The sequence below is a fragment of the Cuculus canorus genome, chromosome 12 (assembly GCF_017976375.1).
Source record: "Cuculus canorus isolate bCucCan1 chromosome 12, bCucCan1.pri, whole genome shotgun sequence".
Taxonomy (NCBI): Eukaryota; Metazoa; Chordata; class Aves; order Cuculiformes; family Cuculidae; genus Cuculus; species Cuculus canorus.
In genome coordinates, this window is record NC_071412.1 from 12,332,742 (window position 1) to 12,359,034 (window position 26,293).

Sequence of the window (26,293 nt, forward strand, 5' to 3'; positions counted from 1 at the left end):
TGACTGTTCTGGGTTTACAGAGGAGCCACACTCCTTTGCAACCAAACCACCTTCTGTGCCACTGAGCAGCTTCTATACACGAGTCAGGTGAGAACAACGGCCAAGCACTAAAAACAAAGCCCCCTGCTGCCCACAGTGATGCCGATTTGTTATCCTACTGCATTAAAACATCTTGGTACCATTTATGAAAATGCTGGTTTTCAGGGCTGGGTGGGCTTTTGTTTTTAATTTAGAAGCAAATCGTATTACTTTGACTTTATTCAAACATAGCTGAAGTTCTAAATAAATTTTCCATACCAGACAAGCCAGTGGTCTCAGGGAAGAACAACATTACAAACCATATTAGGACTCTATCAAGCCAACAACAATTCTCAGTTGTTCACATGCACAAACAACCTGATTTACTGTCCAAGGGAAGGCTGCATGAAAAACCCATGTGAATAAAGCTATTCAAAATGCACAAAACACAACAACAACAAAAAGCTATGGAAACAAACAGAACAAAACAGGATTTAAGCTTGAACTGCAAACACAGAACGCAATGGTATCATGAAGGTGGTTTGGTCCAGGAGAGCTGACTGTCATCACACATGCGTACGTGACGTCCCGTGACTGTCTTCTACCGAAGTGCTTTTTGAAAAGTTTACCATGAAGGGTGCTACGTCATTAGTGTTTCTTCCTAATGTATTTTAAAACCACCTACATACAATTATAAAAACCACTAACTTGGACAGTTTTAACAAAACCCTCCTAGCCAGCTGAAAGATCTGAGGATCTCCAGTTGTGGTAATCAATATGTGCAAGAGAGGGGAGCAGTCACTGCACCAAAAGGTCACTGGAACCTAACAAAAAAAAAAAGGAAAACCAGAACAACCAAGTAAAAAACTTCAAATTTTGTTGGTTTCTCAGGGCTAGACAAACGCTCTCTGCAAAGACAAACTCTGTAGCATTTAACCACAGCGTTCTATGTTCAAAAAGCCCCGAAAAACTTGAAGTAGCCAAAGCACCACATTGTTCAGATACCACAACCAACACCTGCACGAACAGCTGCCAGAGCTGGAAAAAGAGAAACACTATACATCAAGTTGATGGCAAGCTCGTGTTAGTCCTGTGTGCTTGTAAACCAGTTACACGCTGTCAGAGGGCAGTTAAAATGTGATGGCTGGTCCATCAGAATCCACAGTTATGAAGCATATAAACGGGGGAAGAAAAGGGAACTGACTTTTTACTGGCACATTAAAAGAAATCAATTCCATGTTAGTTTTGAAAAAAGAAAAAATAAAAACATCAGTGCTCTCATGAAATAGAAGCAGCAGAGAATCCAACGCTGGGAACTCGATGTAATGGTATCATCAGGCAGCCTGTGACAGGTTTTTAAGCTGCGTTTTGGTCAAGAAAGCAACGCTATTGCTGTCTGAGCCAATTTATTTTTGGGTGCTGATTCAGCTAAACGTCTTTTTGGTGCTTGTGGCATTGGTAATGACTTAGCCCGTTCCACAGAAAGACCATTCCCTTTCGTCTAGCAGTTCCTCTGGACCTTCAAACACTGCAAGCAATTCATTTTTCTAAGAGATTTCATCAAATACCCAGAATTTAAAGTTCTCTTACTGGGTCAGCTGCGTCTCCACTCACCTAAACACGCAATGTCTTATGGCTGACCTGGAGACTGCCATGACAGCACCGTAAAAAGCCTTTGTTTTTCCTTCAGGAATGGTCACCCTAACTCAGACAACTCTCGGATTCCTCCTCACAATAATGAATTTGAACCGAAAGCTTGGAGAAACTCCTTGGAACTGAGGCAAATCTGCGGAAGTGACCCTTTGTGGCAGGCAGTGACTGCTCCCCTCCAGAACCTAGAGCATGTGGTATAATGGAGTGAGAGGTTACCAGTATCAACGGCATTTATTGGCTGCTGAGAAATGCGAGATGTACTTTTTGTATATACACACATATAAAAAAATAAGAGTGAGGTAGATAAATGTTTGAAAAACAAAATCAACAACTGTCCCCCTGTCATACTCAAAAACCCTTATCTCAGTATTTAAATTTATTATGGGGCATCTCTACAGTGATTGAAACTGATATCACAAAAATAAATAAAAAAATCCTACATAGAATACCTTCTTAATTAACTTTTTTGTCTTTTTCATTTTCAAAAGGGAAAAATAACTACGGGACAGAGGCAAGAGAAGATAATGGGACCTAAACTACACAAGCAAAAAGCATTACAAACTTTTTAAAATCTCCAGTCAAAACTAGCAATCAGTATATTTCAATTCTTTGTTCTTACTCCAAAGATTCAAATACTTCCATCCCAGAACCACCTCTTCACTGCCATCATTTGGTTGGATCAGTGCTAAACAAAGGCTTAGATGCTGTAACTAACGTCAGACGAGCAACTGGTACAACTCCTTGGTTGTAGATTTTCTGAAGCCCCCTCCTTCCCCTTTCACCGAGGCTTCTGCAACTGAACAAACAAGCCTACTCACTTGCTTTTGTTCTCAGGTTTGGTCTATGATTTAAGCAATAAGCTTGTACTCCAACAGGTTCCCATAGCTGCCAACACTTAACTGTTTGCTAGCCAAGCTGCTGTCCCCAGCTGCAAGCTTTCCACTCAGCCTCACAGAAATGGCCTGGTGGGTTGGGTTTGGTTGGGTTTTTCAACCTGGGGTGCAGAGAGCAGCCCAGGGTGCCCTCCACGAGGGCCTCCTCATTAGCAAGGCGAAGAGCTGGGCTTTGCTGGAGCCGGGTGTTCAGTGGGCACCCTCAGGATGGCCGGCACCGCTGGCGCAGCTCGTGTCCACCGGGCGGGAGGGTCAGGAGAGCCTTCTGAAAAATCGGTGACCCAAAAGCCCGGTGTCTACTGTTGTACCCAACAAATGAGAAACATACACACGTGTGTGGGGAGTGTGTGGGGATGGGGGTGGATGTGTGCCACAACCAAAACAAGCAGGGAGGGAAGGAGGGGCAGGACCCTTGTACAACAATGAATATCAACACTGAACAAGAATGTACTAAATATTAAACCTTTTTTTTCTGACCTGAGTTTGTATCATGCCTTGCACTGTAAGAGACTCGCGTGCTGTCTGGGCAGAGGTTAGTGGGAAGGAAGGAAAACTGGGGTTCGAAACCACCACACCACAGCACTGCTAGAGTGTTTCCGTGCGGGGTGTCCCTTCTTCCTCCATGTCCCCCTCAAAAGCCCTGTAGCCCACACAGCCAAGATGTTGTAAAACAACTAATGGAAGGAAAAATAAAATAAAATAAAATAAAATTAAAAAAAAAAAGGAGGAAATGTATTTATAAAAAGGCATTAAACAGTTCATGGCAAATCATATGAAAGGTATCAGTTCCTGGGGAGGAGGAAGTAGGTTACACACTATAGTACAAAGCATAAGAAATTCATCGAAGTGGGAGGGGAAGGGAGGGCAGGGAAGGAGGGCAGACCTGAAGGTTTTCTTAGATTAAATCCACAAAGATAAAGAACAAAAAAAATAGCAGCTTTTTTTCTGTACAGACATATAGATGAGTATCTGAACTGTAAAAAAGTTATAAAAGTGACACAAAAGACAATGTGTATGCAAATGATCCATGGTCTAACATAGAACTGCAAGACCCTTCGAGAAGTCTTAATAATAAAGAGAAAAGGTCAACAAAGCATTTTATACTTGAATCCGGTTACTGCTTTTTTTTGTCTTCTCCAATTTATGGTTCTAGGTGTTTTTTTCCCTTGCAAGCCTGTAAAGGAAGGCAGGCTGCAACGATGGAGATCTCTGCCGGTCACTTTCGCATTTCATTTTTGGCATGCGGTTGACTTTTTGTACGAAATGCACATTTGTTTAGCTCAGCACTGCCAGTTCTGTCCAGAATTCATTGGGATGGGGACAGGGGTGGAGGGAGGGCTGTTTCTTTACCCCATCCCTTTTATCTTCTCCATCACAAGAAAAAAATAATAATCACATTTTGTCCAGTTTTGAAGAAAGAGCTGACAATTTGATATATTTAATTTGCTTTTAAATACCAGTGTATGATTGAATCGAACGTATTGGTCAGGATCTCTTTTAAACAGAGCAGTTGATTACTGTGCTCCTTCCATGCCTACAAAAAAACCCCAAAACAAAACAAAAACAAAAAACAGTTCATTTTTTTTTTTTTTGGCAAAATTTGGCAGCGTTGAAAATGGTAACAACCTTGGACGAATGATGGCCCTTTTTTATTCTTTTACGTGTTCCTAAAAAGATTAAAGAGCAACATTAAAAATCCAGTCTTTTTAATTTTTTTTGTGTGTTTTTTTGTTTGTTTTTTTGTTTGTTTGTTTGTTTTTTTATAAAGACCTACAGTGTTGGGCAGGTGCTCGCACGGGTACCGGGAGCCACCTGGCCTGCAATATCTTTGATCTGATAAAAGTGCTGTACGGTTGAACTTGCACGCAGATATGTTTCCCATTATGAAGCAAAGAGAGAGACAGAAAGAAAGAGAAAGGAGAGGAGAGAGAGAGAAAGAGAGAGAGATCAGATCTCAAGTTTTCTGTCGCTATTAAGTGTTAACATTAGAGTTTTAAAAGGCTGACTGTGTGCCCCCCATGAATGGAGTCCTTTACTGAAACAAACATCTGCTTGCATATCGAAAAAAGAAAAAATACGGTAACTCGTTTACTGAAAAAAGGGTTCTCCCAAGTGCAGCTATGGCAGTTCTGAAGATCCACTGAGGTACAGTAGGCTTTTGAACATATTGTATTTTCCTTACTTTCTTCCCCCAATGTGTTTTATTTCTGTGAGATTCTGGGTCTAAGGATCAGCAGGCCGAAGACTGGGGCAGCGGTAAGGCCCTCTCGTTCTTGCGTCCCCCATTCATGTGTGCGTACGGCTGTCTCTCCTCGAAGCTGGCCCGAAGGACCACCACGCCTGGGCCGTTCTCAGCTTTGTGTCCTGAGTGCTTGTCAGTGGGCTGAAGGGTGGAGGAGGGATCTAAAGGAATGCTCTCCATGTTTTCAGTCTCCAAGTCAAGCTCCTCTGTGTCTGGAGGCTTGTTCTCTTCACTGTAGAAGAAGGAGACCTCTTTGAACGCTGGATCCAGCTCGTCTTTAATGCTCCCAATTATTTCCAGGAAGGAGGGCCTCATTTTCGGATTGTACTGCCAGCACATGCGCATCAATTCAAACCTGGACAGGGAACACACAGGACAACCATTACTGAGGTGTTTCACGAGCCCTGGCTGGAGCCCAACCAACTGCGACTGAATCAGACCTTGCATTTTAGAAAAAACTTTCCACCTGGATGGAAGATAAAGTGACAGAACTTTTCCAGGCCAAGGTCCCTGTGTCACATTTGACCTTCTTCCTAATCACTGATTGACTTCTAGAGCTCTTATCTCCTTCTTCTCCGCTCCCTCCCACACACTCGCCCATGAAACACTCTCACAGATATCTAACATCCAGAGCAATTTCTGGTTTTATTCTGACTGGGTATTTCTCTCCTTTTCCTCCAAAACACCCTGTGCTTGCTTACTCACGCAGCTAAACGGTAGTGCCTCTCACAGTATCTTTTTCAAACAATCAATCCCCACCCTAGCAATACTGTCTTGGAAAAAAATAAAATAGGAAATACACACAAGGTAAAGCACTGCTTTTTCCCCCCGAAAGAAGAAAATCACATTAAAATTAATTGCAATCCCCCACAGACATTTGTCAATCTTGAAGACATTCTAATCTCTTATTTTGAAACAACACTGTTTTCATTTACGGCCAGGGATGCATTCATATTTTACAGAGTGTGAGATCATCTGCTTAAACACATCCACGATTAGATCTGTACAATGTCCCATGCTGGCAAAACAAAACCACAAAATGAAACAGTAACACAGCCATAACAAAAACAGCACTTTCATGACACAGCAAAATCGGATATTCCTGAGAGATGGCCCTGAGCTTTTAACACAACACAAGAAAGGATTTCACTCTCTGTGACGGTGGAACAGGGATGTCTTCTGTTAACATAGCACAAATTTAAATAAGAAAAGGAAGATTAACATTAATTCTTGGAGCCAATTCTCTGTGCACGGAGTACTCTGAGAAGCACACTGTGTGTAGGAAGTTACCAATGGCCAAAGCTACAGCTTTCTGTGCTAGAATAAGAAAGTATCTAAAAAAAAAAGCCAAAGAAAAATCTTTCAGTGAAGACAGTGTACAGGAGAACCCTTTGTATCTCTAACTTACCTTTCAGCACTGTGACCCACAGGCCCAGTCCGAGCCCCTTTCCTCGGAGGCCCTGCTGGTCTGGTGGCCAGCCCTCCCATGTAAGGAAAGCCAGGTTGCACAAACTTTTAGTTTTGGTTCTATAAAACAACATCATTTTCCTAACTTGCACAGACTTTCAGAAGGCATGCAAGCAATTCTGGTCTATGCTTTAGGTAGCGCCCACTGCCATACACCCCAGTGGCCATGCACGAGATCTCTGCGCTAGGATGTGGAATGACTTTATTTTTTAAGTTAAAACAGCACCTAAAGTCCATCATAGAGCAACGTCTTAATGTCTTCAGAGCCTCTGCTCCAGAGCAGATCTTTCGACAGGACTGTCACTGCGCTGGACGACCCTGTGCTTTGGGGCTGTTGCTGAGCGTCGCTGGGTCCGGAGGGTCTGGGAGCCCTGGACTGAAACCAAAGCAAAGCAAAACAAAGCAACCCCCTTCCCTAGAAACTCGTTCCTCGGGAAATACTGCTGCATTTTCTCACAAGGCGCACTGTGTGCTCAGCTGAGGTGAACCAAAGAGATGGAAAGCTGCTGTGTTTGGGATGCAAACACCGCTGAGAGCGCTTCAACCAAAACAAAAGCAATCTGAATTGAAGTGCATTTAACCTCACAAATATTGCTGCTAGAGCTCAGCTGGCACAGCTCTGCATGAACTGAAGTCAGCCACCTGAGCACAGCCTGTGGCACCCAAAAACAAGCTGGCAAAACCAGTCTGTGCTGGGAGAACTCCCTGTGTACTCAGTGCTGCACTCCAGCAGGCACGTAGGCATATAAACATGGTTCAGCTATTGCTTGTTTTTGAGTCTTTAAAAAGTCTTTCACAATGAAAGTGAAGCCAAACTATAAAACTGCACTGTACCCTCACCCACAAATGAGGAGGAAAGCTTGAGACATAAATATATAAAATCCATTTCTGTTACTTCATTGCTGTTTCCTTTCCAGCTGACTGCTGCGTCCCTGAATAGAAGCGCTGGCTGGAGCCAAGAACACTGGATATTCGCTGGCACTTCGCCCTGAGGCCTCAGGGCAATGCTAAGGAGATACCACAAGCAGCAGAGTAATGCATGTGACATCAGCACAAACAAGGACATGTGATGTTTCTTTTAAGCCATTCCAGATTTAAAAACCCTACAGAGTTCCCATAAAAGGATTTTTTTTCTCTTTAACTCTGTGGGTTCAAAGACTTTGTTTACATTATCTTAAACAAAAAACCCCAGCCCTTGCCAGCAGACAACGGAAGAATCTACAGGCTGTTAATACAACCTGAGCACTCTTATAAAGTTATGTTTCTGACTGGTGGCAAGTGAGCTCAGGGAAGTTGCAGATACAGTTGTCAGATGGAGGAAGAGCCACTGCCTTTCCCATGCTTCTTTTGCTCAAAGAACTGAGCAGAAACTGAGTAACTTCTTGCACAAAGACAGTAAAAAACAGAAAATGGAAAGTTACTATAGAAGCTGCATTCCATTTGAGTGTGTGTTTGTGCTTTGCATCAGACTCGATTTGGTGGGAAAAACTGAAAGGACCTCTCCTGTTCTGCTGTTGCTACACGCTGACATTACCTCTGCACAGCACACACTGGTTTCTAGCCGAGTGCTTGCCAGGAACAAAGGGAAAATCAGCAATGCGTAAATAGTCTAGTCAGCTACAATACATGTGGGGGAAGCAATTTTGCTTCAAAAACAGAGTGGAATTCCAGCCTCCACAACTTTTAAAAGCCCCATGGGAACACACTGTCTGAGAGCTTCAACTGTAACAAACCTTGCCACGCAGCCATCACCTGATGAGCGCTGCCATAACAATGGCAGTACATAAAAACAGAACTTATTACATAGGAAGAGGAGCAAAACAGCACATCTTCGCTCCTGGCACTGTCTTATTGAACCATCTGTCTTATTACACAGTTCTGTCTGTGAAACCATGCAAACTATGCCAAGAGGGTGTAGCACAAACAGAACTGAGTCTTGTTTCACCCTGCGTAAGAGTAAAAAAGCCTCTAGAATTACCATCCGCTTTGTGCTTAGCCCTTTTACAGGGATTTACCACCTCTCTGAATCACAAGACAACTGTGCCGCAAAATCCCTCTTTGCGCAAGCATCTGATACAACCAAGGGGCAGAACAGAACCTCTCCAGTTTTTCAAGTGTCCTTCGTCTCTGATCCATCTAAAAGCTACCAACTCGCTGCTCCCACAGGTTAGCAAAGCACAGTCACTAACAAGCATTGCCAGCATTGCAGTCAGGAGAGACGGAACGGCCAGGATTGCCTGCACCACGCAGCATTCGTGCAGGGGAGGCAACAAGAGACCCTTATGAAAACTACTGCTCCGTGGCTGAAGCGTGCATGGCTGTGTCAACACTCGTGTAATCTGCAAGGTTAAAAATAGCAGATTCAGTGACAGTTGCAGCAAGATTCTTCTCTCTATTCTCATCCCCACAGCAGCCCACCTCCTCCACCTGTTCTGGAGGTTTTTGAATGTCAGTGCACTCTCCTCGCTCTACAGAAAGGTAAATCTGTGTTCTACCCATAATTTTAGTTGTTTCCAAGCCAAAATATAATAATGTAGAGAAAAAAAAAGTATCTCTTCATTTGTAGTGTACCAAGTGAGACATGCAAGTGCAGTTCCTGGCTCTGCTTCCTGCTTGCCTTTCACAGTGTACCAAGCACAAGCAGTGCACCGACTGCCCTGCAACAGGGACTTTGCCTGTCTAGAAACCACCTTCCACAGCACAGCCACGGTGAGAAAGCTGTCTTCAAACAGGATCTTTTAGTGATCTCCCCAAAGGGGAGAATCCCTCATTTTTCAAAGGGTTTCATAAAGCGCTTGCAAAAGCGCTTGCCTCACACGTGCTGAGGATGGCAAGATCCATATGCAATTCCAGGGCTCTCTGCGACTCTGTCACAAGCACCTTTCTGTCCATCCAGTATTTTCTCTTGTTATGGCCCTTGCTGTGAAGCAGGTTATCAGACAATTGGAGAGAGGAGAGGAACTCCGCCTGCAGAGCAGGTCCCTGTGCCTGCCAGCAGCAACACTTGCGAGGCTTAAGCCTGGCAGCAGCTGTCAGGTTACCAACTGCTGCACAGCACTTTCACAGCATCTTAGGCTAACGATATGGAAGGGAGGGAAAGAAGCAAAAACATATATACAAGAAAAAAGCATCGTAACAACACTAAATAGGTTCCTTGAATGCCAAATGCACGTGCGTGGAACAAAGGCAAAGACTATTCCTGGAGCTTCCTACTGTTACTGCTACAACAGCCCGTTGAATTTTTCAGCAGACTTGGGTGGCTCTCCTGTCAAGACAAAATAAGCTGAAGAGGAGCTAAAGCTCACAAGGACCTTCTAAGGTCAATACATTCAATTAGTATTTTTTGGATTTTGGACGCAGTCAGGATGTTTCATACACTACTGTATCACCAAAAAAAACCCCACCCCACCACAAGACTGGGTGAGCCTTAGTTCCCAGTTCAGCCCTGTTCCTTATTCTGACGGAGGGAAGAGACTAAATTCAAACCAGATTTTTCTATCTGCATCTCGGCAATGCATGACCAATGTTTTGGTGGCCACAACTGATGTGTCAACAGCTTCTTCATTAAAATCAGCACAAAACACGCCTTCGCTCCTATACACCTGTGCAAAGATTTGCTCTGCCAGACATTAACCAAATTCTCCCACCTTGCAATCTGGTTATCCTGAAAGTGGACTGTAAAGCCAGACTTTGCTTCCTTCTTTGCCTTAAACATATTGTCTGAAGGCTGCCCATTTGTGTCTTTGTCTTGTGGTACCAGGAACGAATAGCAGAGGAGGTGCAGCAGCAGACCTCCCCGAGGACAGAGCATGGGATATCACCTGAGGGCCTCGTCTGTGGCGCTGTGTCCAATGGAGGGCAGGTGCAGGAGTAAGCACGGCTCCTTCACCTGGCTGAGCTCAAGGTCTGGAGCCGACTGCTACAGCAGGAGGTGATGCAACAGCGGGAGCTGTTCTCCCTCCCTCCTAATCCCCCCCCCCCCCGCCTTCCTCCACCCGTTGGACTGCCTGGGCCAGACCCTCTGGAAAGACACATGGCAAGACCACCCGAACACATGTTGATGGGGGGCAGATGGGCCTTATAAAAGAACTTGCAAGGAAGGAGAACAGGCCAGGTGGGCTGCAGTAAATAGAGCTTCTTGTTGTGACTCCCCTCTCATCCCCCTGTTCATACGACACATCCCCCAGGATAACAGGGAATTCCTAATGCCGAGTCTCTTGTTGAGTTGGTTCTCACTGAGGTGTTTTCTTCCTACAGACTCGAGAAGCCAATGTCTCCACTCCTCTCTCCCATTTCTGCCCACTCCCTCCCTCCATTACACAGTTCTGACTGTGTTAAACAATACCCAGTCAACCCGACTGCCAGAAATTCTCCACAGCATTGTGGAAGGGAAAGAATTTGAAATTGAGGAATCACATGGCAGCTACACCTCACCCTGCATATACCACCCACCCCCCTCGAACAACAAAACAACACTGCCTGTCATCTGAAACCAAAGCCAGCGCTCCAGCCAGAAAAGCTCTTTTCCTAAGAATCCCAGGCAGCTGAGGCCCTTAAGTGATTGTATCCCTTCTGTGGGCCTCCAACTAATTTCAATAACTGCAAGACACACTATTTCCTTCCCAAAACCCAGTTTGGGAAGTATATCAAAGTAAAAAAGAGTGCATAACTCTAAATGCTGTGCACAAAAGCCAGCAGAAGTATTTCAACAATGCAATGCTAAAAACTGCCGCCTGCTGCACTGCACACCCTCTGCTCCTGCAAGGCTTTGTACCGATTCCAGGGGTAGGCAAAGGGGTTTGTGTACTCCTTTCTGCGCTACAGGAAAGGAAATTGTTAGCAGGGGGATTTGTTTATCTCTGTGTGATGAGCACCGTGACTGAAACAGCAGATCCAGTGCTGCTTCAGACAAAGGAACCATACATTCATTTATCTGTACACTGAACTAAAGCTGAAATCCACAGTTTATGCACAACGCATTTCAGCTCGTCCTAAGCTCTTTTTGTCTTTATACTCAACAGAATTACTTTAAGCAGAAGAGACAAGATTTAGGCACAAAGTCTTCTGCTGTAGCAAACGTCACTTAAGAGCATTCATTAAATCTAAATTTATTCAGGAACACAAGGATAGGGTTTTGTTTCCTTATTAGAGGAGATAGCCCAAAGTGAGATTCTGGCCACAAGCAAAGTTGTTTTCTGGCATGTCTAACTACTGTAACACACTGGATTGACAGAGACTGTTCAAGCAGCACCTCACATTACTATCACTCTTTAATAACCCCTCCTGGGGCAGACAGAGCAGAAAATGATGTTGATGGGATCAGGAAGAATAAGCTGTGTGCTGAGAACGGTGGTAACTGTGGACACTTACAGCATATCAGGACAATTGTCCGGTTTTTCCAGCAGACCTCCTTCCATCACAAAGCGGAGCACTTGTTCATTGGTCATGCCTTGGTAAGGCTGCTCCGCTAACGTTGCAATCTCCCAAAGTACAACACCAAAAGACCTGGAAAACAAATCAGAAATTCAGAAAACTGAGAAATATTTACAAGCATATTTTTCTTATAAGATGCTGAGCAGGTAGGTGTCCATGGGTTCTTTCTTTTACCACAAAATTCCAATTGCTTGAAAACTATGCAGCTACAGTAATGGCTGTGTCACCTAGCATCACAGACTGCTGAGTTCAAACAACTCTAGCCAATGGCGAGAAACAGGCTCTTCAGAATGGCCTCTGTAAGAAAAGATTAGTAATACTGCATCTCCATTTTTCACACCATAATCTACAGCTCATAGGCACTCGTGATTACAATCATTCAGTGCATCAGCATGGCTTGGTTACATCAATTCTATATAGAGCAATCAGTAAGAAGACACCACAAGCTCTTTGCACTGACCAGAAGCCTCCTAACTCAGGAGGCTTGCCTGGAGAATCAGCTCACATCTCCTCTCCCTTTCCCACGGCTTTAAGTTCTGACCTTAGGTGCACACTAGGAAGTGGGAAGAACAGTGCAGAGGGAAAAGGAAAGAGGCAGGTGAGGGGAAAAAAAAAAAAATCTAAAAAAATTGTATTCCTATCTCTGTGCTTCCCGTACAGAGGGTCTCAAGATGGGCAGACATCTGGTAACTAAAGTTTGCATAAAGATCATGTGTGGCAGGGTGCGGGGAATCAAGCCTTCTAAGCTGGTGGAGAAGTTGCAGATGCCAGTTATCTAAAATGAGCTCAACAAGCAACCCCAAGCCACAGAGACAACAAGAAAAAAATCCGTACACTTAAAAAAGTAAGCTCAAAATCTTCATGTAACATCTCTCAGGTACCCCGATAGCAGATGAGAAGGCAACAAAGCTGAACAGGAAGCTCTCATTCCAGTGCAAGCTGGTTTTTATCACAAATACTTGAGTCACACAAATCCGATTTGGAAGCTGTATCTTCCCCTTGTTGCTCCTTGCAAGCCAAGAGCAAGACTACAAATGCTAACACCACACCTCTGCATCTCATCAGCCCTAACACTAAAAGCAAACAAACCAACTTCTATTCCCCCTGCACAAACCCACTTCTTGTGTAACGCCTTCCAATTATCCCTCTGCTTTGGTTTATTCAACATTCTAAGTCAAAGGTGCAAAGTAAGGATGAAGTCATTCAACAGAGCAGCAAGCAACAAAACCAAGTTTTGAAAAAGACATGGAAGAAATCTGAATGTTTTCCAGTTCCTTGTACCAAGACCCTAATTTGCTGCTTCAGCCACAAAACATTGACCACAGGAGCAACTCAGTTAGACCTTTTGCAACAGGTATGTAACTACGTTTCTGAAACAGCTTCCACCTCCTTCCAACTAACTACAGAAGACCGCAGAGATGAAAAAAGAAGTGTTTCTGACAACAGCAATTGATTACTGCCAAAGAAACATAAGCATTGTTATGTAATTGTGTGGTTCAGATGTTAAGTATTGACACTTTCTAAAAATACCTCCATTTAAAATTAGTTTATTGAGCAGACATAGCTCAAATTGTCTGCCCAGCACTAAAGAGTCATCTACTTTTACAGATGCTGTGTGAAGAAGGAAAATCTCAGTACTGTCTTGCCTCGTGTGGCTAAAGTGCTGAGTCAAGCTCAGAGAAAAAAAGCAGAGTTTCAATAGAGTACTGTTGTGAAAACAGGAGTCCAGTATTATTAGCTGGTTATGGTAGAGCGGTTTTATCTTTCAGTTATCCACTGTATCTAAAATTGTTTGCATCTGGAGCCAGAAGCCACAGACAGACTTGCAATTGTTTGCCTTTCAGGGGAGGGAGGGACAGAGGGTCAACTCAATATTTTGGTGCCTTTGAAGCCACTTTGATCGCTGCAGGAATAATGAGAACAAGTCTTGTGCACCTACGAGGCATATTATCATAACAAATAAACTTAGGTTGCTCCTTCAAGGCAACTACCAGCTCTGAAAGAACACAAGATGCTAAGGACTTATTTATAGAAATACACCCTCGCCCTGAACAGCACTACATTAAAATGTTCTCCTTCCCTAACTGCAACAAAAACAGTCTTGACTAATTACCTCATCCTTCAGTCTGAAGAGCAATAAAAGGATGAATTGCTAAAATAAAGCTCCACCCTTCTAAATCTCCAGGCACTCTTCTTGCAGTTTGCCATTTCACCTTACAGCTTATAAATTTTGGACTCTGACCACTCACACAGTTTTGTCTTTCTGACATTCTGGCTTCTAAAAGCGATCTCGAAGAACACGGAACCAGATGTCACAGCATCCTACCAAAAATGCAGGAAAACCAATCTGAACATTTTTTACTGTTTGATAAAAATAAACAACCCAAAACAGCCAAGCTACAGAGTTTGCAAGAAGCAACTTCAAAATCTGAACCAAGGAGTCAGGTAATTTTTCCTGGCATGAAGAGAGTGTGGTCCAAAAGTTATTGAGAAGTAAACTGGAGCAAATCCTTTTAGCTGTATCAAATAGACAGTACTTTGTAATGGTGATAAGTCAAGCTTCACTACGTTCAGAATTCAGATTGAAATTTCTGATTCTATAGCTGTGGATGCACGTGGCAAAAGCAAATGTGTTCTAAACAGTCTATTCCCCATGTTGAACCACTATCTTTGTACTTCAAAAGACAGTACACTTATGTGTACTAAATTCCAGAATAAGTCACTTGTAACAAATAAGATGACAAACCTTTCCAAGGAGGAACTGTCCGGAATCCCGACGAGAGCTGTGGACCTACTCTCCACAAAGCAGTTTTTCCCTCCCTATGCTCTCAAGTAAAAAGCTGCCAGATTTTACTCTTCTCCCATTCCAACCACGTAATCAGTTAACTACTTTCCTTCATGTGATGTCTGGTTCGGCTATTTCACTCAGACGGCCCCACTGATAAACTGTTTGCTCATCCCTGTTTTGGGCTGAATGAGTGCTGAATACCCAATCTTGCTAATATTGAAGGAGAACTCACATTCTTCCTGCAACAACTAAAGCGCTAATTTACTTCTGGTGCTTGATTTGGTGTCACATCCATGGTTTGAGGGGTTTTGGGCCCCCCACTACAAGGAGGACACCAAGATGCTGGACTGTGTCCAAAGAAAGGAAACAAAACTGCTGAAGTGTTCAGAGCACAACCCTTACGAGGGACGGCTGAGGGAGCGGAGGTTGTTTAGTCTGGAGAAAAGGAGGCTGAAAGGAGACCCTATCGCTCTCTACAACCATCTAAAAGGAGGCTGTAGTGGGGTGGTGGTTGGTCTCTTCTCCCTGATAGCCAGTGACAGGACAAGGGGGAATGGCCTCAAGATGCACCAGGGGAGATTTAGGTTGGATATCAGGAGGAATTTTTTTACTGAGATAGTTGTCAAGCATTGGAATAGGCTGCTAAAGGAGGTGGTTGAGTCACCATCCCTGGAGGTCTTTAAAAGACGAGTAGGTGTTGTACTTGGGAACTTGATCTGATGGCAGTCTTAGCAGGGCAGCATCAATGGTTGGACTCAATGATCTTACAGGTCTTTTCCATGCAAAACCATTCTGTAATTTTGCGTTTCTGTTTTTTTGGTTGGAATTTGAGTTATGTTTAAACAATAACGTCACTGAACAGTTAGAGGCTAAAAGGAAAGCACGTATGGAATAAGTGCAGTACGTCACCGAAGCTGAACACCTCATCTGCTGGAGGCCGCTTTCCATGCAATGGCTGGACTTAAAAGTTATTGTGTGGTAAGAATGGGGAGGTGTGCCAGCTCTCCACTCCAGCCTCATTCAGTTCTACATCTGGGGATTTTCTAGTGCTATATTCCAAATTTCTGTCTGCTTTGTGAAGCCATTACAAGTCCCAAAATTCTTTTACTGCAGGGGGACTGCCAAATGCATGCCTGCACTGTTCTGTAAGATAAATGGCTGATGCAGGGCTTCCCTTTGAACTCACAGTGCTTATTTTCATCTCTTTCCAAGTTGAGGGTTACTGGATTCATAAATAAGTTACTAGCCATATGCCAAAATTTTTAAGCAACATTTTGATGCTTTGCTTTTTCACTTGCTACGTAATTCCTCTTATGAACCTTTCAGTTGATGCTGGTGGCTGTGGACTACAGTCCACCAACTCCAAAATCTTCAAGCTGTTTAAAGAGAATGTAGTTTACTACTAAAATACCATTCCTACTGACTTGTAGACATTTGGAGGCCATCAGCTGCCAATTCTGTAACAGGTCAGCCATAAAAACATTGTTAGGAAGGCAGAGAAACCATAAAAGACAGTAGAGGTTTTGCCAGTACACATTCACCTTCTGCCAAGTCCTCTCTACCTATCTGCAAAAGTTTGGAGGGGGAGTGGTGTGTCTGGGGAATTGTTCCAGAGGATTATTTCTTCTAAGAAGTGTATTTTGAAATTTCCTGAATGCCTCTATTAATAACATCACAGATACAGCAACCAGGCAACGCGCTGCGAAAGAAAAACCTATTTCTGCATCTTGTGGTATATAAAACAAGCAAACAAATCTCCAAATGGAGAAGGATATACACAAGAGAGATCTCCCAAGAAAAAAACCTGCTAGTGTACACAAACCATCTGTAGGAAAGTGGAGTTATTTACACAGGAGGTTTTGATAGAAAAGCAGGTCAGCACTATGAGCTTTTCTATATTCTTGGCAACTTTTAATGCTTTTCTTGAAGAAGGGCAATTTGAAAAATGACAACTTGCTCTTCCAGGTGAAAGTAATGTTTTTCACTGCACAACTGATTTTACAACCCACAGCAGGAAACATGCCGCCACCTCCAGTCTTGGAAATCCATTTAATCCTGCTCTCTCTGAAAGTCGAATTTAACCTCAAGAGGTCTTGGACTTGCAATGGAAATATGAAATGTAAAGTAGAACACTTCACAGTGGAAAAAGAGTTACCTTTGAAGAGATAGGAGAAGCCGTTATACTTAACTAAGTTATGTCTACTAAAACAAGAGGCTAGAAAAAAGAGGGGACAACACAGTTATTTAGAGCCCTTTTTTTGTTACCAGACATCGGAGTGCGTTGTGAAGACTCCATCTTTCAGCGATTCTGGGGACATCCAACGGACAGGCAGCAAACCTTTCCCTCCTTTACGATAATAATCTGTCTCGTAGATATCTCTTGTCATGCCAAAATCTAGAAGGTACAAATGTTTTGAGTTTGCATGATAAAATAATGAACACTGACCCTTACTACAACCCACTGTAGCCAGCAAAGAATCACAGTTTGATGCTAAAAATCTGCGATCTGTTACCATGACACCTTGCAGTCATGTTACCTGCTGCCTTAGGGTGGGTAAAGCATCCCTCCCAACGAACCAAGAGACAGTTTTACCATTGACTTCAGTGGCTGAAAAATTTGAATGATTTAAATACGTTTGTATGAAAAGTTCTAGGGTTTACACTCAAGTTTTGCAGTAAGCTAAGTCTTCCGAAAGTCATATAACTCACTCATCTCTTATCCGAATTCAAGGATTTTCTTTTGTTTTTAGTGAGTGTAAAGAGCTCTTTCAGCACTTAAAACTATTGTCTTCAATTGAGGAATCTCACATGTTGAGGGAAATGCTTCTCTCTCTTTTTTTCCTCTCTCCAAAGATAATTTCCAGCTCTTGTATAATCCATCTCAAATCCCACAGATGATTAGGGTGTTCTCTTATGGCTAACACAGGCTGATATTAAAGACATGCCTCAGGTTACATGCATGTCCGTAGCTGTAAATACATAAGCGTGTGCACGACTTGGATCTAACAATGCTCACCTCAAACCAGCCAGATTTTTTTTCTGTACAATCAGTTTGACACACAAAAAACTGCTGGGTCTTGGACAAGCCTACTTAAACCAGTAACTATGTTTTCAGAAACTAACCAATAAGTTAATAAATCAAGTGGCATCAAATCTCTTACTAATATTAAATATTGTCTGCCAACACAGCAGAGTAGGGCAAAATCCCTTTTATCAGTGCAGACCTGCAACTGCCCCATTTTGTTTTCTGGGAAAAGCAGAGCGAACAGAGGACAACACTCCTCCAGCTCTCAGTCGTTATTACCAGCTTCGAATGAGTGACCAACCACTGATGCTTCTTGTTCCTTGTCTGCTACGGACACTGGTACCCTCAGTGACTGCAACTAAATGCCCATCTCTGCAGCTATTCCATCACTCCAGGGTGACTTTATCCTGGCTAAACGGACAACTCTCTAAAAACATAATGCAAATAGGAAACAGACATGCAATGAGCATAGGACAGTGCAGCATAAAGCTTCCTCTAGGATCTACACGTGTTCCAGTCAAGATGCTCCTGAACTGTTTCTCCATGAAGGGATTTCAGTACCAGTAGACAAACGAGAGCAGGGCAGCATGTTTCACTAAATGCTTTCAGGGTAGCCATGTACTGTGTTAAAGGGAAGAAATGCACCATCTCCAGTTCAAAGAACTGTAAAACATGCTGGCGGAGGGAGGAGGAGTGAGAAAACTGGAATGGGAAGGATTCAGGCTGGCTTCCCCCAAATCTGCAGAAAATGCACAAAATCCCTCAAAGATCTTATTTCCTAATTAACTGACTCGAAATGTAATATTTTTTTCCTTTTTCCCAAATGACAGGATTACAAATTACCAAAATAGCTGAGCTAAGCTGAGAGAAAAAGAATTAGTTTCCTACAGCAGAAGCCTGTTGCTATACATGTTATTTTAATGTGCACAGCTCAAAAACAGCCAAAAGCTTAAATTCACCCTCTCTAGAGAAAAGTCTGAAACAACTCATCTGACACTGTTCTGCAGGGATGGTGAACAGGGAAAAAAAGTGGTGCTCTAGCAGCAGTGAAGAGGGAAAGCCATTCTGTTATCTGGAAAGCAGAACTCCGATTCAGACTGGAAAGCATCCAGCTGAAGTCAAGCCTTACATTCCACTTCCAAATCTGATATACTTTAAAAGAATACTAAAATTCTTACTCTTGAATAAATAAACAGAAGGTGGAATTTGTTTTGTGTGTTAACAGACACACCAGTGGTAACTATGCCATCCACCCAGATGCCGGCAGCATCTATACCTCAGTGCTTCACTGGGTCTTTTGACCTCCCCACCCCCCCATATTATTTCCTTGTGGGAACAACAGCAACTAGAGGTATTCCAAGAGCTTCAACTCAATGTTGACAGCTCCCAAGTCTTAAATCACAGCAAACCTTCATTCTGCAGAAATTTAAATGTATTTCATTCTGCAGAAATTTAAACTAGAGCTAAGTTTTAAAAGGTCTTCCAAAAATTAAAATGCCTTCCAAGATGCTCATTTTTCAAGATGATGTCTTTGTTTGTGTATAAGTCAAGAAGGCGCACCTCCAATTTTCACTGTGAAGTCTTCTGCCACCATGCAGTTTCTTGCAGCAAGGTCTCTGTGAACAAATTTGTTGGCATTGAGGTATGCCATCCCATCAGCGATCTCTCCTGCCATCTGAATCATCTTCTTCAGAGTTGGAGGTGCCTGGCCAGGATTATTCTGAGTGACATTAAGAAGACAGAACAGGTAAGGAGGAAAGAAAAAAGCAACTATTTCTACATCAAATTGTGGCATTTATTTTTTTAAAAAAAAAACACATTATCACAATTCAGCCTGACACAATCCAGGCTTAACAGGAACTCATAATTATGTACACCACAGCACCTGCTTAGTGGGAAAACTGGCCATATCGAGCTGGGTTACAACAGAACTCCCAAGCAGCTCTTTTCTAACAGACCATTCTATTTTAGGGAATACAAGCCAGAAAGGCTTTTTGGTATAGCAATGTAATCTTACACCTATGGAGTTCTAGATGTCCATCTTGCTGCCATACAAGTTCTGAGATGCAAATCTGAAGATTTATTTTAAATGAGATTTCTACCGTTCTACCACCTTCACAAAGCACAATATGACACTAAATTATTTCAATTCCTGTTTCCCAGTTCTCCATAATCAGACGTTGCTTGAATTACATCTATTTGCAAACAGGAGAAAGGCCTTACGGGACAATTTCTTCTAAAGAAAATTCACTCATTAGCATCCATGGACATATGGCTTCTGCCGTTCTCAAGTCTCATGGATGGAGTTCAAGTATTTATACTCAATCAGTTATGTCCAACTATCCCTTACCAGCATGAATTTGCCTAGGCTTTACACCCATTGGATAATCATCACCGAAGAATAACCAGAACCACGGCCTTATGTATTGAATTCTACTAACGATAAAAACCCTAAAGCACAAACACGAAGTCACTGAACTTTATAACATCCCCATCCAGAGATTAAATGGTCCCATACCCACCTTCCATGGAAAGCACAGAAAGCATTTGTGTCCAGCGCCATCAAAACTTTGAAAATGTGCTATTTTGTGTTGAGATAATGAGCCAAACCCACCACTTCCAGGCTCCCAAAAGCTGAATAAAACACATCCCATGGGAAGATATAACCAAGAAAACCCAGAAGGACCAGTGTGAGTTGAATGCACAGGAGTAAGAGACAGGTAAGGGAGCTGCATGGCTAAATTATCAGTAAAGCCGGTGATGAGGCAAGCCCTCCATCCACACCTTATTGAAGCATCCTGCCTTTCTCCTCATACTGGTCCTCAGAAGACCGCTCAACTCTCTACACTGCACAGTGAAGAAGACAGCGAATTTAGGCACAAGCCTAACACAGACTGCTTTGGAGAGCACAAGCATACAAGACAGAAAAGCCAAGTACAGAGCTCATCATTTCGGTAATTTCCGTATGATGTAACTGTCTCTTTTGTTAAGTTTGTTGAATTCAACCAAAACTACTTAATATGACCTGAAACATTATTTACCATAAATGCTAGTCAAGTCCTTAGTCCTTAGGTATGTTCTGTAACCAGTATGCTTTTTTTCTGTATCAAACCAATTAAGCAATCTGCTCTTGCTACATGCAATACTCTCCACTTATACCATACTCATTCTCTTGTGTACATATTGTGCTCATGTTCTGTTCCTTTAAGCTATTCATACCAAAATTTCTAGATCAAGGGCAAAAGCTGCTGAGCTCATTTTCTACGTAGTTTGTTATGACTTCAGTGGTAGGTGACCTATGTGTCATCTTTATCCTTCAGCATCTGTATCATATGCAGCAAGTTTAGCTGTTAGACTGACAGCCTACCTATTACAGTATGCATATTAGCCAAAATATTAAGGTTTTAATTTACAGAGGCAACAAGCAGGATATACAACATGAAACAACTAACACGCATGCTTCAATGAGGAAAATTTTTGTTTAACATCTTGATGAGAAACTAGACAAAAATTTAATTCAAATCTGGAAAACAGGACTCAATAACACAAAAGGAGGCCTGTTCCATGCAGCACACTGGGCTATTTGCAACAGCTACCTCACAAAAAGGGGTGCTGATGACAGAGCAGCTCATGTTTTGTTCTGAGAGGGGGACTTTGCCTGCTGCCTTCATCGTGACGCTGTTTCATTCAAGATGATTATAACTGCAGAAAATAAAAAACATCCAGCTACTCATGACTCACCTCTGTGTCTGGCCTCAATGATCTCAGGTAACTTTTGAGGTCCCCACGTGTCATCAGTTCCATGATAACCAACGTAGGTTGGCCCTGAGAAACAACACCAAGCAGCCGAACCTGGAAGAGGAGAAACAAATGTTCAGTTACCAGTACAGCTAACTGAAGTGTAGTGATCCTTTATTCACATTGCTACATAGCCCCAAACAACCAAGAACCTGTGGGAACAGTCTAAAAGTAGATTTGGTTCCACTTTGACTCCTGTCTCACAGTAATATCAGAAAGTTGTGCAGAGTTGAAGCTAAAATCCCAAGCTCCGGCCCCAGTCAGTGCAGACATGGCCTGAACGCCCTCATGCCAATAAGGACCATGGCTGTATGAATCACAGCCTTCTTACGTTTTCATGACTTACCACATGGTGACAATTGAACTCTTTCATCACCGAGGCCTCATTTAAGAACTCTATCCTCTCACGCATGCTTGCAGATTCATTGACAGTCTTGATGGCCACTCTGGTCTCTGGCTCATCCTTCACGACTCCCTTGGCTATTCCCTCGTACACCATTCCAAAGGAGCCTTGCCCAAGCTCTCGACACATAGTGATCTTCTCACGGGGCACCTCCCATTCGTCTGGAACATACACTAAGGAGAGGAAGAAGAGCCTATGACATTCCACTTCTGCAAGGGCTGCCATCACTCACTGCTCTACAAAGCCAACTGACAAAACAGTTTTACTATAAACAACATCAGACACAATGCTGAGACCTTGCACAACGTATGCAAATAGCTCCTGGTCTTTCCTATAGAGAGATAGGTAGATAATTGGCATACAAATAAATCTTAAAGAAATGTGGACTTGAAGAAGTCTCCCTATAGTGCTGACATAATGGGAGAGAAATAAGGAACCACAAAGCCAAGTTAGGAAGAAGCTTGAATCGATACATTTGGCTTCAGCTTTTCTTGGAATCCTTGGTTTTCTAATTCTTCCAGACAGCATCAAACATACTCGATCATCTGTATCAGTTTAGTGTCTGCTGTATTCTCTATTAGCAGATTGATTTTATGACTAGAGGGAAAGTGACTCTCTGATCTAGTAGGCTCTTTGCATGAAACCATTCTGATCACTTGCACACACTCTGCTGCACCAGTAAAGGCAGAACTCGCTGCTCTTGCAAGTCTTTGATCTGAGGCAGAAGAGAGACCTCAGAAGGTGACTGCCAGGAGGGAGGACTGCCTCGGGCAAGAAGACATCTGAGCAGTCACCGTTGCTGCTGCCTATCAGTCACCAGAGGAAGGAGAAGATTGTGTCACATGCTCTGGATGGGCGAAATGGCAGGATGTAAAAATAGAGAATTATAGCATGAACACTGACAAACCTTTAACCCTAACAATGCCACAATGAACAATAAAGGTAAGAGACTCCGTTGCCACCCTGGCTAAACTCATTAGCCTCCTGGGGACTTTGGAAACACTATTCCTGCAAGAAGTCTACAGCAGTAACACCAAACAACCATAAACAGAAGAACTGATGCCTCAAAGAAATTTGTCTGATGTTCTGATTTCCTCCTGGATTCAAAAAGCTGCACATGTACATAACCTGTATAGTACGGGCACACGGTCATTACAGACACCTACACCTTCAGGAGGAGTGGAGAACAAATTAATTATCTAGCAAGTAGGGCTCCAGTGGGAACCTAGTTGCTGTTTGTATTTTATTATTTTTTAAAGCAATTCATTTAGTCAGAAAGCTGAATTCCCAGCGTTCTCCATTCCACAGTGATCTCAGCACAAGGGCTTTCTGGAGACGCAGAGCTGAGGATCCCTGGACTGCCAAGCCTCATGCACCTCCTGCTGCTGCTGCGCAGGGACAGCCAACACAAGAACTGGCAAGAAGTTCGCCTACACTGTTATCAGGTACAACTGCCTGCAATAGCAAAGTACAGGACAATAACAGACATACAGAAAGCAAAACCAAAAAAGCACTGTTCTAGGAAAGGTCTTTTGTTTTAAAGAATCTTTATTTCCTGGATGGTTTTAAAGACTTGAGCATTATCCCCATTATGGCTCCTACAGAAAATTGTAAGAAATTAAAGGCATACCTCAAAACCCCACACCTGAGTTTAGAACTATAATTATTTCAGTCTGTTAGCAGAGCATTCAGCACAAATACACCAGTTGGGATCTAAAAACTGTCACAGTCTAACACCTCTAGATGCATAAATCACTTTCAAATACCTCAGGTCAATTTGAAACTAGCTTTAAAAAAATGTTTCACCAGCTACAGAAAAATGTCTATCTACACTTCAGATATTAAGAGAAACAAATACAGATTATATCAAACATCTGTGCTGATTTTAACACAAAATTTCTGCACGTGATACGCCTCGAAGCCCACAAAATTGCTTTTATCTTTATGTAACTGTGAAAAGGTGTTGAAAAGTTTTATTGGGATAGGAAACGAGGAGACAGTGTTGGTTTTTTGCAAGTGTTACTATTTTCTAGAGTACATAGAAATTACATAGAAACAAGCAGTAGGTTTGCTCCAATAGGTCAGAAAAGGGCTTAAAAGTGCAAACGTAAGAGATAATGAATTCATTAATTTTTACTACATTCCAGTGACATCATCACCAGACGAGTAGATAACAACCTAAAAGTCAAACTGATGCATCCAAATCTGTGTCAACTGAATGAACTACAGGAAAACAACTCAATAACTCCTCAGTTTCAATGAAGAGGTGACATTTACGTATTACCAATGATGGACTCCATGGCTGTGCTAACACAATGAAGAGCAAAAGCTGTTTTACAACACCCCTTCTAGAGTTTCGTATCTTTCCAAGTCAGACACAGAATACAGGCAACTCCTCAGAGGTACTGTGGGTTCAGTTCCATGCCCCCCCAACAAAGCAAATATCACAATAAAGAGAGTCACACAGATTTTTTGGTTTCCCAGTGCACATAAAAGTTACATTTACACTATATTGTAGTCTACTAAGTGTGCAATAGCATTATGTTTAAAAAGGCAATGTACATACTTATGTACATACTTAAAGAATACTTCACTGCTAAAAAATGGTGCAATAAACCCTGCAATATCTGCAAACCACAATAAAACAAGGTATGCCTGTCTATGAAAGTACCAGAAAGCACCAGAAACGTAAAGGCCACACTTACCATCTGAAGCGCTGAAGTACTCGGGGTTCACAGAAGCATAGAGCACTCCATTGCCCAGTCTGTCGCTGTTCCTGGTGAAATATTTTTTTACTTTTTAATCTTTAAACCTAAGTAAATCTCAGACCACCTCTTCTACAGCGCTTCCACAATTTGCTCAATGACAGAGTAATATTTACTGTATATGAAGAGCTTTTCAGACAAAGGGGACAAACCAAGCTCTTATTCTACCTCACGTAATCAATGCGAAAACAGCCCAGAAGAGCTTTCCTAGGAGAGCTGCAGTCTTCTCTATACCGAATCAGCACCAGAAAAAGTGTAAACACAAAGTACTTTCAGCTGCTGGGTAAACTCTCTTTAAGAGAGGCACCTGCATGGCGATTCACCTTGGAGACCTGTGGTTTAGAATATACTTTAACAGCACCTGCTCTACTGTGGGAGAGAAGTGATCTACCAAAGGACAAGACTGTTTCTAATGGGGAATTCCATTCAGCTATAAGTGTTTCTATCATTTTATTTAAAAAAAGAAACACACACACCACTCCCTCTGCGTTTTACTGGGGCAATTTTTAGGCTAAAACATTTATTCAACACTGCCAGAGCTCTTGCAGGAGGCAAGCTATAGAAATAAAATCCTCAATCAAACCTCAGAAAGTCAAAGACAAGACATTCTTGGGGGCTAGAATAACTATTTCAAGAAGGATGAGTTATCAGGCACTTCACCTAGGAGAGCCCAAGGGAAGGCCAAGCAGGTATTGTACTTCATGAGTTACAAAGCCCTTCCTGGAGCGCTTCAGGAGAGCTGGTACTACTGTCTGCACACAAATGAATCAGAGTTGGGAATAATGGGACACTCAATGAGCATAATTTACGTGAGTGTAATAAAACCCCTCCATGTCTAGAAAGTTGCAAGGCTGAACATTTGCATTGACTTCTATTAGGTTCTCATTATGCATTTCAATTAAATAAAAAAATAAATCACTATTTACAAAAACCAAACCAAGGAAAACAAATAAACAGAACAGTCCTCTAGACTGCTCTGCCCAGAAGTAAATTTTTAAGTGCTGGTAAAGATTTCAAAAAGCATCTAGAACTCGCAAAAAAATCACATTAACCTAAACTGACTAAGTTTCCATGATTTATATTGACCTATATTTCAGTCAAAGCTTCTGATGATATAGGTTCAGTGTCTGCCATCATTGTCCCAGTGGATATGTTCCTGACAAGCCCTCCTCTTCCCTCCCAAACATGATACTGTAATAAAAAGCCTCTTCATATCTCAAGCAGCAGCCAGATGCTCACCGGTAACTCTAAACCACCTCCTTTTACGCATCAACAGGACAGAATCTACTTTAGCTTGGAGTTCGCTGAATGCCATTCCTCTTTTTAATGTCTAACTTGCGCCACGGACACAGATCTGCAGTTTAACCATAAGCATACACAACTCACCTCTTTTTGTTAAAGACGTACAGCATTATCAGTAATCCCCCAATGATGAGCAGGAAAGCAATAGGGAGCACAATTATCAAGTGCAGGAAGTTTCCATAGGTTGCTGCTGCAACCAACAAGAAAAAATTGTATCAGGGTTTCTATAAAACATCCATTGACAAAGAAACATTCAAACCCCACTCAGTGTGTTTCCATACAGGGAAGAAATCAAAGTACTCATTTTCTTGTCTGATGTGGAAAAACATACTCAGAAACATTCCCTGACTGCAAATGAGTGGAACAAGAAAACAGACAGCAAAAAGTGTTACTTCTGTACAGAACAGTGTCTGTCTGAGGTTTGCTTTCACGAGCTACACTTAAGGACTCGCATTCCTCAGTGAACTGCATGTTCTCTTTTGTTCCACCTTTTGTTCACCTTGCCA

At 42.5% G+C, this 26,293-nt stretch overlaps 1 protein-coding gene across 2 annotated transcripts in view; it reads right to left on the minus strand.

Annotated features, from left to right (window-relative positions):
- Position 1: 1 nt before the first annotated feature.
- Positions 2-26,293, minus strand: part of IGF1R (insulin like growth factor 1 receptor) — a 188,384-nt gene continuing 162,092 nt past the window's right edge. The window contains exons 14-21 of one of the 2 annotated variants that reach the window (XM_009565070.2): positions 25,872-25,974; positions 24,426-24,496; positions 21,664-21,893; positions 21,261-21,371; positions 19,080-19,239; positions 16,760-16,889; positions 11,644-11,778; positions 2-5,161 (exon numbers count right to left, since the gene is read on the minus strand). In XM_009565070.2, the coding sequence (XP_009563365.2) occupies positions 4,795-5,161; positions 11,644-11,778; positions 16,760-16,889; positions 19,080-19,239; positions 21,261-21,371; positions 21,664-21,893; positions 24,426-24,496; positions 25,872-25,974 (1,307 nt within the window). In that variant the 3' untranslated portion in view covers positions 2-4,794. Of the gene's footprint in view, positions 5,162-11,643; positions 11,779-16,759; positions 16,890-19,079; positions 19,240-21,260; positions 21,372-21,663; positions 21,894-24,425; positions 24,497-25,871; positions 25,978-26,293 lie in introns of both variants that reach the window. The other variant, XM_009565069.2, reaches the window with a different exon arrangement.